This window comes from Palaemon carinicauda, chromosome 17 (genome assembly GCF_036898095.1).
Source record: "Palaemon carinicauda isolate YSFRI2023 chromosome 17, ASM3689809v2, whole genome shotgun sequence".
NCBI lineage: Eukaryota > Metazoa > Arthropoda > Malacostraca > Decapoda > Palaemonidae > Palaemon > Palaemon carinicauda.
In genome coordinates, this window is record NC_090741.1 from 55,667,301 (window position 1) to 55,680,740 (window position 13,440).

General features: G+C 36.7%; 1 protein-coding gene across 1 annotated transcript in view; it reads right to left on the reverse strand.

Moving 5' to 3' along the window:
* Window positions 1–3,846: 3,846 nt before the first annotated feature.
* LOC137656762 (type I iodothyronine deiodinase-like) overlaps window positions 3,847–13,440 on the reverse strand; it is a 10,719-nt gene continuing 1,125 nt past the window's right edge. Inside the window, exons 2-6 of the mRNA XM_068391028.1 lie at window positions 11,939–12,179; window positions 10,599–10,785; window positions 8,484–8,593; window positions 6,858–7,044; window positions 3,847–6,513 (exon numbers count right to left, since the gene is read on the reverse strand). Coding sequence (XP_068247129.1) covers window positions 6,469–6,513; window positions 6,858–7,044; window positions 8,484–8,593; window positions 10,599–10,625 — 369 coding nt within the window. The 5' untranslated portion in view covers window positions 10,626–10,785; window positions 11,939–12,179 and the 3' untranslated portion in view covers window positions 3,847–6,468. The remainder of the gene's footprint in view (window positions 6,514–6,857; window positions 7,045–8,483; window positions 8,594–10,598; window positions 10,786–11,938; window positions 12,180–13,440) is intronic.

Sequence of the window (13,440 nt, forward strand, 5' to 3'; positions counted from 1 at the left end):
TTTATTCATTTACTGTTTTTAATATTATTATTTTTAAAAGATTAAAATTAGCGTTCATATATTTTATAATTGTTGTGTAATTATTTTAGATTGGAAGATAGATAACGATGTAAAGTAGAAAGGTACTGGATGGTCGTCCTCAGGTTGTTTTGATCCGCCATATTTGTAGGTGACAATGGATACTCTCTCTCTCTCTCTCTCTCTCTCTCTCTCTCTCTCTCTCTCTCTCTCTCTCTCTCTCTCTCTCTCTCTCTCTCTCTCTCTCTCATGGTTAGCATTTTACAAATTCAGCATAGCTCCAAATTTCTCACCTTATTTATCTTTGTCTATTATTATGCAACACAAATAGTTCTTCTACATAACTTTAATATTTTTGCTTTCAAGCATATTTAGTTTCCGTAATTCATTTACTTAAAGGAAAGTGGGTTCAATTATCTATCCGTACATTACTTTATTCCCAAGATAAGTCAAGTTCTTAACTTTTTGCATATATCCTTTTACCTCTGTTATGATTATTCTGTGACTTACCTCTTCTGTTAGGTTCCCATCTGTTAAATCTACAGACGAATCAACCATTTTTATTAGTCCAATTCTTCCACCTTAGATAGCAATGCTCATTGTAACATCTTTCTGTTTTCCACTTAACATGACATAAGTCTTTTTATAGTTTATATATCACATATCTGTTTTGACGTTGTTACTGTTTTTTAGAATGATTTATTGTTAATTTCTTCTCATCATTTATTTATTTCTTTATTTCCTTTCCACACTGGGCTATTTTTCCCTGTTGGAGCGCTTGGGCTTATAGCATCTTGCTTTTCCAACTAGTGTTGTAGCTTGGCTAGTAATAATAATAATGATGATAATAATAATAATAATAATAATAATAATGATAATAATAATAATGGTAATAATAATGATAATAATAATAATAACAACAACAACAACAACAACAACAACAACAACAACAACAACAACAACAATAATAATAATAATAATAATAATAATAATAATAATAATAATAATAATAATAATAACAATAATAATAATAATAATTAATAATAATAATGATAATAATAATTGTCTCGTACTTGCTCACATTTCATACTATTTCATCAGCTTCTGCTGCTTCTCATCACTGTCTCCAATTAGTACAGTCTCATCTGTAAACATCAACATGACACGTCATATTTACATCTCATTTTCTTATCTTACAACTTTGTACATACGTCAATTGTCCTTTATTATTATTATTATTATTATTATTATTATTATTATTATTATTATTATTATTATTGTTATCATTTATTATTGTTATTATTGTTAATGATATTATTATTATTATTATTATTATTGTTATTATTATTATTATTATTAATTATTATTATTATTAATTATTATTATTATTATTATTATTATTATTATTTATTATTATGAGGATTATTATTATTATTATTATTATTATTATTATTATTATTATTATTATTACTAGCTAAGCTACGATCCTAATTGAAAAAGCAAGATACTATAGTTCCAAAGACTCCAACAGAAAAAAATACCCCAATGAGGAAAGGAAATAAACGATATGAAAAATAATGAACTATTGAAATAAGATATTTTAAAAAACAGTAACACATGTTTCACATCTATCATATAAACTGATAATATCCCCAACAATATGTCAACTAGTTCATACATTCTCGATACTCTCCACATTAAAGGTTAAAGGTGTCTGGTTTTAGTTCCATGAGAATAGATGCTCACCAGAACGTCAGCCGGGCAAGCCCATTCCCCAACTGTGGTGCCTAACCACAGCAGTGGCCTCCCCAGTAAACAGCTTAAACTCTCGGTCCCGGGAGGGGATCGATCTGCTGCCATGCAAATGCTAGGCAAACACGTTACCACTGTACTAGCCTCGTTATCAATTATATCATATGGGTTTTGTAGGTCCATGGAAGCCGTAAGATGTAATAGTCTCGTTCAATTGTTATTGTTTTTGTTGTTGTTGTTGCTGTTATTTTCAAAAAAGGGCCGCAAGCCTGTTTTACTACGTCACTTGGTGACATGCCGCCCAGAGCAGCGATGATGCTATAATTTCCTTTTCGTGGAATTCTGCAGTATTGAAAATGTGAGAGCCAATGGGTCCTAAAGAGGAGGCTCATATGTCGCTTCATAGGATAGCAGTGTTCAGGTTGAGCTGCTTGCTACCACTTATGTAGCAGTATCCAGTACACAGAGTGAGCTGGTGTTTTTAATGGTTTTAAAAGCTACTCATGAATGGCAGAGGCAAGGGAAAATGACATTGCCCTAACAAGCAGGACAATGCACTAGAGACTGACCATATATGCATATGATCAGCCCCAAGCCCCCTTTCCACCTAAGCTAGGAACAGGAGGGTCCAGGCAGTGGCTGCTGATGACTCAGTAGGTCGGCATATAAGCTCCCCCAAACCCCCCATTCTTAGCTCACAGGGATAGTGAAGTTGCAGACACCAAAGGAACTAACGAGTTTGAGCAGGACTCCAACCTCATACTGGTGATAACCAGGCAGAACCACAACAATTGGGCTAAAGAGGAAGAGAATCATCTGCCGTTTAGAAGGCATTTCCTCTCCCAAAGGGTTCACAAACCCCAGACTAGGCACGCTTTCACGTTTTTGTGTTAGTATTTACATATGGGAGCATTCGTATGCATTTATGTTAGCAAACGCAATGAAAAAGATCGCGATAATCTGTGAAATATGGAGATGCGCTGGAGGGGTGAAAGGTTAGCATAGGTGAAAGAATGAATCAATGTGTTTTTTAAATGGCTCAGTCATGAACAAAGATTAGAAGAAAGTGTGTATAATTCAGAAGTACAAGGAGATAAGAAAGGAAGTCTTAGAAAGGGTGATAGATGGTGAAAAAGATATAATAAGAATGAATGGCCCTAATATCCAAGATTAGCCAGAGTGCATTCAAGACAGGTGTGAATGAAAGTGTCTACAATAGGGGAAAGTTGATGAAGATAAATGGAAAGTTGGTGAATAAAACAATGGATGTTGGTATGGATGGTAGAAAGATAGAACGGTTGAGTCACATTAAAAATTAAGGATTATCAATTGGATTATGTTAGTTTGAGAGACAAGATGAATTACAGAATGACAGAGGTAAGTAAGGCAGTAGGATATTTGCAAAAGTCAGGGATTATCTATGGAAGCCAAGTTTAGAATATATAAAAGCATGGTTTAGCCAACTCTCCATCATGTAAGGGAAATGCAAGGGACAAGTTATAGTGATGAATTATATAAAAAATAGAAAAATAGGAAATTTTTAGATTCATATAATCAGTTAAAGGGTTAGTAGAGTTTTTTTAGATGGTTTGGTCATATAGGAAGAAAGCTGGATAGAGTGTACAGTTCAAGAAGTGTTTGAGGAACAAGAAGAAATCATAGAAAGTTCTGGATAAGTAGAGTGATTTCTAGTTTTTGGTAAATGGTGTATCATGTCTTTAGAATTTCGCTTGTCTGCTGGTGGACTCTTATGTAGGTGTATGAGGCTGCTACTGGAAAAGTTTTATCCATGATTCAACATTTGAAGTGTGAATGAGGTATTGATCAATGCCTTGTTTTTCCTTGGTGCCAGTCCTTGTTTTTGTGAGACAACTTTGCTTTGAAATATAGAGATGTGTGTTCTTCTATCAATAAAATGTGAATGAGATAGCAATGAATGTCTTGACTATCTTTGGAGCCATCCCTTCTTTGGGGAAACGACGTAGCCTTGAAATATATAGATGTGTGTTTATTACACACATACAGACACAGAATGTTCAAGTTTGAATATTTTCAGGGTAAATAAAATAATAGGAATTGCAAAATATTCTAATTTATTAGTTTAGTTACATAAAGATGCCAATTTAGTCATAAAAAACAACGAAACAAACAAAATATAATACTGGATAGAAAATTATTTGGTCTTAAATGAATAAATTCCGCAGTGAATAGCACATGGCGTTAATAGAAGCATCGGATTCAATCCTGTGTCATTAACATTTACAGACGAATCGTCATGAGGAAACGAGACATGTCATTCGCTGGTGGATATATACTCCGAGAAAGTAATTCTGATACAGGCCGTTCATTTCTCAAACATACTAGTTCCGATACAGACCGTTCATTTCTCCAAGAAACTAGTTCGATACAGGCCGTTTATTTCTCCAAGAAACTAGTTCGATACAGGCCGTTTATTTCTCCAAGAAAGTAGTTCCGATACAGGCAATTTATTTCTCCAAGAAAGTAGTTCCGATACAGGCCGTTTACTTCTCCAAGAAAGTAGTTCCGATACAGGCCGTTTATTTCTCCAAGAAAGTAGTTCCAATACAGACCTTTCATTTCTCCAAGAAAGTAGTTTCGACACAGGCCGTTCATTTCTCTAAGAAAGTAGTTCCGATACTGACCGTTCATTTCTCCAATAAACTAGTTCTGATGCAGACTGTTCATTTCTACAAGAAACTAGTTCTGATACAGGCCATTCATGTCTCCAAGAAACTATTTCCGATACAGACCGTTCATTTCTCCAAGGAACTAGTTCCGATAAAGACCGTTCGTTTCTCCAAGAAACTAGTTCCGATAAAGACCGTTTGTTTCTCCAAGAAACTAGTTCCGATAAAGACCGTTCGTTTCTCCAAGAAACTAGTTCCAATACAGACCCTTCATTTCTCCAAGAAACTAGTTCCAATACAGACCCTTCATTTCTCCAAGAAACTAGTTCCAATACAGACCCTTCATTTCTCCAAGAAACTAGTTCCAATACAGACCCTTCATTTCTCCAAGAAACTAGTTCCAATACAGACCCTTCATTTCTCCAAGAAACTAGTTCCAATACAGACCCTTCATTTCTCCAAGAAACTAGTTTCGATAAAGACCGTTCGTTTCTCCAAGAAACTAGTTCCGTTATAACTAGTTCATTTCTCCAAGAAACTAGTTCCGATATAACCAGTTCACTGTTTTTTATCGTTTAAAGTGAATATACATTCTTCTGAAGCAATAGAAAAAAGTATACGAAAGAAACGTATGCAACAAATCTATATGGATCTAAAATGTTTAAATTTAAGATCAGTTTCAACTTAATCAAGATTATTTTTAGATGTTGCTCATCAAAATTCAGACATATAAGAATCTCATTATATACTTTTATCAAAATGAAATAATAAAAAACCTTGTAGCGTACCCAAGTGTTTGAATCTTCAGAGCTTACCCAAGGCACATAAAGGCCTTTATGAATAACTCGTCATGCGTCACTAAGATACTCGCCAAAGCCTTTGATTATCATGAAAATATGAAGTAACGTCTGAATAAACCTCTATTTTAGGACTTATAGTATTACAAATTGAAAGACTATGAGGATATCTCGTAAGTGTAAAATGTGAATGTACTTTGAAGCAAAAGAAAATATTGAATGGAGCATGAAAAGAGTTGGGCATACCACCCTTCTTTCCATGTGACAAATCACGGTTCTTTTCCTCTTTGTTATTCTAAATATAAAGCAATGGAATTTCTGTATGCAAATATAGATTATTTAGTAAGAACAGGATTTGTAGTAACCTATTTGAAATGTCTATATCTACCAATTTGTTGCACGGGAGTTCGAGCCATGCTCAAGTTCTATAATTTCTAGTAGTGTCTGAACCCTCACTATCTTTGTGAGCTAGGGAGAGGGGTGGTTTGTGGGAGCCTATAGTTGTGTCTTATGAGTCATCATCATCCTTTGTCTGGCCCTCCCTGGTTCGAGCTTGATGGAAAGGTTCTTTGATGCTGATTTTATGTATATATGGTCAGAATGGCATTGTCCTGCCCCTAGGGCATTGTCCTTTTTCTAGGGCATTGTCCTGATTTTAGGACATTGTTCTGTCTTTAGGGCATTGTCCTGGCTCTAAGGCATTGTCCTATTTGTAGGGCATTGCACTGTTTCTAGGGCATTGTCCTGACTCTAGGGTAATGTCTTGTCTCTAGGGTATTGTCCTTTCCCGTGCCTCTGCCGGTAGATCCTTAAACCTTTGAAGGTTATATATTAACTATAATCACAATGAGCATAGTCATGTTTTTACTTACGTTAGAAGTTTAGTAAATATGTCATCACACTAACTTACTTTTGTCTTATTTCATGTTTTGTTGATTGAAATATTAACTAACTAAAATCTAACAATTGTTTCTACTTCATAATCAATGCTTCCTTTCATCTTGCTGTCCACCTTATCTTAATTATTACTTTTTAGTTGTACTTAAGAAATGAATAGCCTCCCCGGGCCTTGCGCTCAAAATCCACAAATCCATTCATCAATTTCATATTCAAACCCTTTAATCAGTTATTGTCTTCAGACTAATAAAACTTACGGAGTATTTGCAAATTTTGGTTGACCAATGTTATGAAGGTAATTCATATTTGGATACTAATTCCAAGCTTGGTGAATTGTGTAATAATCTGATTTTCAATTAGTTCCCTTTGAACTTTTTCAGCCATTGCTCTACCTCTTCAAGCTGAAAGGAGAATAATTTCAATTTAGAAGATGGAGATGTGAAGTAATTTTTGTAAGCAAAGCTATTTATAAAAATGAAAATATATGTGCTTCTGCCAAGATTACACTCTTCTCTTGATTGTAAACTTTTACGCTATTTATTATGAGGTAATACTTACTATTTCTGATTATTTATCTAAAAAAAAAATAATACGTGTGAAAAAAATAAATGCTGAAATCTTAAAAATTGGGAACTCCAGTAACAGAAATTTATCAAACAGTCGTTACAGCACAACAAAAGATAGAAAAAACTTAATGTACGCTTGACGCCAGTACAGTATCCGGAAGGATTTAGAAAATGCATACCCTGTATCCTGTAGGTCCGCGAGCGCCCTTGTAAACGATGACGCCATCCAGGATGATGTAGAGCCTCTCTGGCAACCCGGCATAAGCTTTGCTGCTCTCATCAGTGAGAGGGTCAATCAGCACCGGGCATGACTGCGGCTCAAGGTCAATCATCCGCTGAGCAGCGGCAAACCTATCTTGGAGGCTTCTGCAAGATTGTATGGCAGTTTAGAATTAGAATGTCACTATAGACTCCAGCTCTGAAGGAGACAGGGCAGTAGCAAACCTATCTTGGAGGCTTCTGCAAGATTGTATGGCAGTTTAGAATTAGAATGTCACTATAGACTCCAGCTCTGAAGGAGACAGGGCAGTAGCAAACCTATCTTGGAGGCTTCTGCAAGATTGTATGGCAGTTTAGAAATAGAATGTCACTGTAGACCCCAGCTCTGAAAGAGACAGGGCATTAGCAAACCTATCTTGGAGGCTTCTGCAAGATTGTATGGCAGTTTAGAATTAGAATGTCACTATAGACTCCCAGCTCTGAAGGAGACAGGGCAGTAGCAAACCTATCTTAGAGGCTTGTACAAGATTGTATGGTAGTTTAGAAATAGAATGTCACTATAGACCCCCAGCTCTGAAGGAGACAGGGCAATAGCAAACCTATCTTGGAGGCTTCTGCAAGATTGTATGGCAGTTTAGAATTAGAATGTCACTATAGACTCCAGCTCTGAAGGAGACAGGGCAGTAGCAAACCTATCTTGGAGGCTTCTGCAAGATTGTATGGCAGTTTAGAATTAGAATGTCACTATAGACTCCCAGCTCTGAAGGAGACAGGGCATTAGCAAACCTACATTAGAGGCTTCTACAAGATTGTATGGCAGTTTAGAAATAGAATGTCACTGTAGACCCCCAGCTCTGAAAGAGACAGGGCATTAGCAAACCTATCTTGGAGGCTTCTGCAAGATTGTATGGCGGTTTAGAATTAGAATGTCACTATAGACTCCAGCTCTGAAGGAGACAGGGCAGTAGCAAACCTATCTTGGAGGCTTCTGCAAGATTGTATGGCAGTTTAGAATTAGAATGTCACTGTAGACCCCCAGCTCTGAAAGAGACAGGGCAGACCAAACCTATCTTTGGGGCTTCTGCAAGATTGTATGGCAGTTTAGAATTAGAATGTCACTGTAGACCCCCAGCTCTGAAGAAGACAGGGCAGACCAAACCTATCTTGGAGGCTTCTGCAAGATTGTATGGCAGTTTAGAATTAGAATGTCACTATAGACTTCCAGCTCTGAAGGAGACAGGGCTGAGCAAACCTATCTTGGAGGCTTCTACAAGATTGTATGGCAGTTTAGAAATAGAATGTCACTGTAGACCCCCAGCTCTGAAAGAGACAGGGCATTAGCAAACCTATCTTGGAGGCTTCTACAAGATTGTATGGTAGTTTAGAAATAAAATGTCCCTATGGGCCCCTAGGCGTGAAGAAAACAAGATAAAGAAGAAGCTAGAGCCACCTAAATGGAAAGTTAAAGTTCTAGATTTAAACAACTATAGAATAACTCAAGGTAAAGATTAGAAATATAAACATAATTACGAAATTAACAAGTTTGAATAATCTTGGAAAAGTTTCAAAGTACTAAAAATCCTTACTTGTGATTAGCGACCTCAATGTTACCCTCAATGACCCAGCCATCAGTGGGGTGAGCCTCTGCGATGTAAACCAGCACAAAGTCTGCCACCTCAGAGAAGTCTTCCGTAAGCTGAAAGAACAAAGATCTTATGGAAAACTATGAATTTAGAGATTAAGAGCTATACTGTAATATGTACAGTATAAGGTTCTCATGTCTGGATTAAATGTCATATGCTCGCCCAGGCTCTTGATCATTAGGCTCACCAGTAAAGCCTGTATGTGTCTAAATGTCCTGACATATATGAAAATGCAATTATGGAACATGCCTGTCCTGAATCAAAATATGAGAATGTATTTCAGGAGTCTTGATATACACAGAAATATGGTTGTAGCCAAAAAGTTAATAGATATCATCTACATTTAAGAAATCTGATATATTGGTGACCAGTAGGTAGCCTGGCCACTATGATAAAACCCTCTACAGAAGTTAGCAGACAGCAATAAAATTTTCATATTCATATTATTCTACTCAACTTTTAATTACATTCATAGCAAGAACATCACACTACTACATCCCCGGATAAGGATGACCACAAAAAGATATATTAAGTTAATATGAAATCAAGACCATACTAAGTTACTATGAAATCAGCAGGGCTTGAGAAATTTTTTAAGGGGTGTCTACACAGTACAAAAACTGAATAAATTTAATTCTTTGCCAACTTTTAAATGTAAGGGGCTGTTATATGTTGGATGACTTAAATCCTTGTTTGTTATAGTAGACGCCCTCTCTTCTATAGTCAATTTCTTTTAATGAGGCGCATTTGCAACTCGCAGCGGTGCGCTTATAGCTCGGAAATATTTCCTGATCGCTGATTGGTTAGAATTATCTTGTCCAACCAATCAGTGATCAGGAAAGTTTTCCGAGCTAAAAGAGCACCTCTGCGAGTCGGTGCAAATCTGCCTCGCTAAAAAAATTGACTATAGTGAAACATCGCCTATATGCTTAGGTTTGATAATTCCAGCTCTTTCCTCATCAATTACTTACCATAAAGGGAAAGCCTGTCTTTCTCAGCCCCCTTCTAGTGCTGTGGATTGTATCTACTGAAAAGGTAAAGACTTTCCTGTACTTTTGTGAAAGTCTGGTGTCCTGTTGTCTCTTACACCAAGTATTCTGCTCCTGTCAATGCAGATCTCTACAAATTCTTCTCACAATTAAAGGTTTCAATGGCCACTTTCCTCTTGGTAAGGGTAGAAGAGACTCTTTAGCCATGGTAAGCAGCTCTTCTAGGAGAATGGCATTCCAAATTCAAACCATTGTTCTCTAGACTTGGGTGGTGCCATAGCCTCTGTTCCATGGTCTTCCACTGTCTTTGGTTAGAGTTCTCTTGCTTGAGGGTACACTCGAGCACACTATTCTATCTAATTTATTTTCCTCTTGTTTTGTTAAAGTTTTTCTAGTTTATATAAGAAATATTTGTTTAGGTGTAGTTGCTGTTCTTAAAATATTTTATTATTCCTCATTCCCTTTCCTCACTGAGCTATTTTCCCTTTTTGAGCCCCTGGGCTTATAGCATCCTGCTTTTCCAACTAGGGTTGTAGTTTAGTAAGTATTAATGAAAATAATAATAATAGGCTGCTCTTAACTGGCAGAGACAAGGACAGTGACATTGCCCTAGCTATGAGGACAATGCCTCAGAGACTGAGCATATATACATATGATCAGTATCCAAGCTCCATCTCCACTCAAGCTAGGTCCAGGATGGACCAGGCAATGGCTGCTGATGACTCAGCAGGTAGATCCATAGGCTCCCCCAAACCCCCCATCTTTAGCTCACAGGGATGGCAAGGTTGCAGACACTACAAGAAACTATCGAGCTTGAGCATGACTTGAACACGTCCTAGAGAATTCCAGGCAGGGAGGTTTTCAATGGGCCACCACATTGATAAGTAAAATTTCATGGCAATAAACTATATTAAGATGGAAGGAAAAGTGAAATAGAGTGGAAGTGGAATAAAACAGTGGCCAAAATAATAATCAATCTGAAGGGCTATCTGGGTCTTGCCAATCATGAAGATATCCATGAGAGAGTAAAAACCTGTTTCTTCTAGAGTGTACACTAAAACCTCTTTACCTCACGGAACCTCTCGAGGTTGGCCATGAACGGAGGTCAGGTGCACGATCCGAAATTGACGATGAGTGGCCTCCCGGCCCTGGCGAAGTCCAACAGCCTGCAGTCAGTCTTGTCAATCATCTTGATCAGTTTCGTGTTGGGAGCTTTTTCGTTCTCTTCGGCTATCATTACCACTTCATTCACAGCACTGGAAGAAGAGAGTAATTCTCCCATTATTATTATTATTATTATTATTATTATTATTATTATTATTATTATTATTATTATTATTATTATTATTATTATTATCATCATCATCTTCAATAGAGAACCTTTTCTTTGAAACAAGTCTTAATGACTATCAACTTCCAAAGGAAAGTTTCCAAAGGGAAAGGGATAAACCAACCGGATGAAATAACTTCAAGGTAATTTGTAATAATTCTGTAGCTTATTGAGCAAAGGAATATTCTAAATTCATGAGAATTATCTGATGTGATCATGAAAACTAGCTTTTTTTCTGTCACTCAGCTGTTTCCTTGAATTAAGAGACATCAAAGTATAAGGTCATTTAGGTTTAAGACTTCTAGTACATTAATTATACTTTTTCCTTCCTCATATTCTCTTCAACATTCTAATTTATCCTATCGTTTGTAACTCTAACCTAAGCTTTATTTTTATTCAGATCTTATTGTGCTTATATTAACATACAATATCCTCCTTTCATGTCCTGATTGTTTCACATTAGCCTCTCTGGACTGTCTGCTTGTTGAGCTTCTGCAGAGATTTTGGTACATTTCTTTCATCAAGCACTTTCAAGAATTACCTTATCTTCACTTGCAACAGTTCCTTACATATACATATGTGAATCAACTGCTTTCATTTTCCACTCATCCTTTATAGTTCCTGGAACGTTATACCATTGTCGTGCAAACATTCACTCTAAACTTTCTCCTTTTTAGAACCACCTTCAAGGTCTTTCACCACGCACTGCAAGGTCTCTTACTATCAACAATCAACCCTCTTCATCATAACAAATTCAATTTTCAGATGGTCCTATCGAGCCACAAATTATCTTTGGTTTTATAAGAAAATATGAAAGTACGAGTATATATTGAGATATATTCAAAGGAGTCATTGTGTTAAGATACAATTTGGTTAAAGATAAAGCTACATTTGCAGGTTCTTGTTTTGTTTTTTCTAAAATGTTTCTCTTGGAATGTAATAGAGGTAGGCTTACTGGATGATACTTGCCCTTATCTCAATTAGATGATAGTTTATCATTAGTGTAAAGCATGTGAAACAATTATATGAAATGCTACCTTAGGAAAATATCAAACCATGAAAACACGCTCGACACTTACAGTTTGATAAGTAGTTTTATCCTGCTCCACATATACCTCGGAGTGACAAATCCAGTCCTGATGAAAGCTACTTGCTTTTCATTCCCAGTGAGTCCCATGCTGTTCATGTAAGCCTCGTAGACGAAATTTGGGCTTGTCTTGAATAGCTTCGTGTAGAGGCCAATGAACAGGGTCTCGATTGGGGCGATAATGATACATACCACCATCCAAACATATCTGCCAAGTGTCTTCATCAATGTTTCTACGGAATTGAGAGAAGAATGCTTTTAATAGATGAAATCGGTGTTGCCAGATATGGGGATGTATCTCTAGATTTTTGAGATTTTGGGTGTCTGGTGGATATATTTTTTACACATTTCTATGAAGAAGAAATAAAGATGAGTAGATCCTTATATTGTTGCAATTATTTTGCTTGCACTTAGATGGAGTATAGTGAGTATTTTTTTTATTAGCAAAGCCTACATGATCAGAGGGAAATATACAGTATTTGTGGAAATGGCGATTTTGGGTTGTTTTGGGGATTTTTAGACTAAACCATCTGACAACACTGGATGAGACATACCAATGCTTTGACTTCAGTCCTAGTTTGTAACCATTCAGTGCTGTGGGGTGTCAATAAGGCCCAGTTAAAGTTAGGACAACCTTAGGTTTTGAAAAAGATGGCCTGTTCTATGGAATTGAGGAAAGGGTACTTTGAATAGATGAGATATACCAATGCTTTTACTTCAGTCCTAGTTTGTAACCACTCAGTGCTGCTTCTTGTGGGGTGTCAATAAGGCCCAGTGAGAGTTGGGACGACCTTAGGTTTTGAAAAAGATGGCCTGTTCTATGGAATTGAGGAAAGGGTACTTTGAATAGATGAGATATACCAATGCTTTTACTTCAGTCCTAGTTTGTAACCACTCAGTGCTGCTTCTTGTGGGGTGTCAATAAGGCCCAGTGAGAGTTGGGACGACCTTAGGTTTTGAAAAAGGTGGCCTGTTCTATGGAATTGAGGAAAGGGTACTTTGAATAGATGAGATATACCAATGCTTTTACTTCAGTCCTAGTTTGTAACCACTCAGTGCTGCTTCTTGTGGGGTGTCAATAAGGCCCAGTGAGAGTTGGGACGACCTTAGCTTTTGAAAAAGATGGCCTGTTCTATGGAATTGAGGAAAGGGCACTTTGAATAGATGAGATATACCAATGCTCTTACTTCAGTCCTACTTTAGTTTGTAACCAATACAATATTCAGCTTGATATTGCCCATAGTTAAGACACAAGTTCTTGTTGGTGTTATTGTTTAATGGAGTCTGTAATATTTCACAATCATGTTCGGATTTACCTTAATAACAGGTAAGCTACGCCGATGTGACGGTGTGTGAAAGGAAGTTTAGTTATCCAGGAACAGATTGCAGTGCAAATGAAAGCTTACAAGTGAATATTGAGTCGGAAAATCTATTTTCACAAAATGGTGTACGATGGTGCCTGTGACGTTCGCCTGGCCATAGTTAAGACACAAG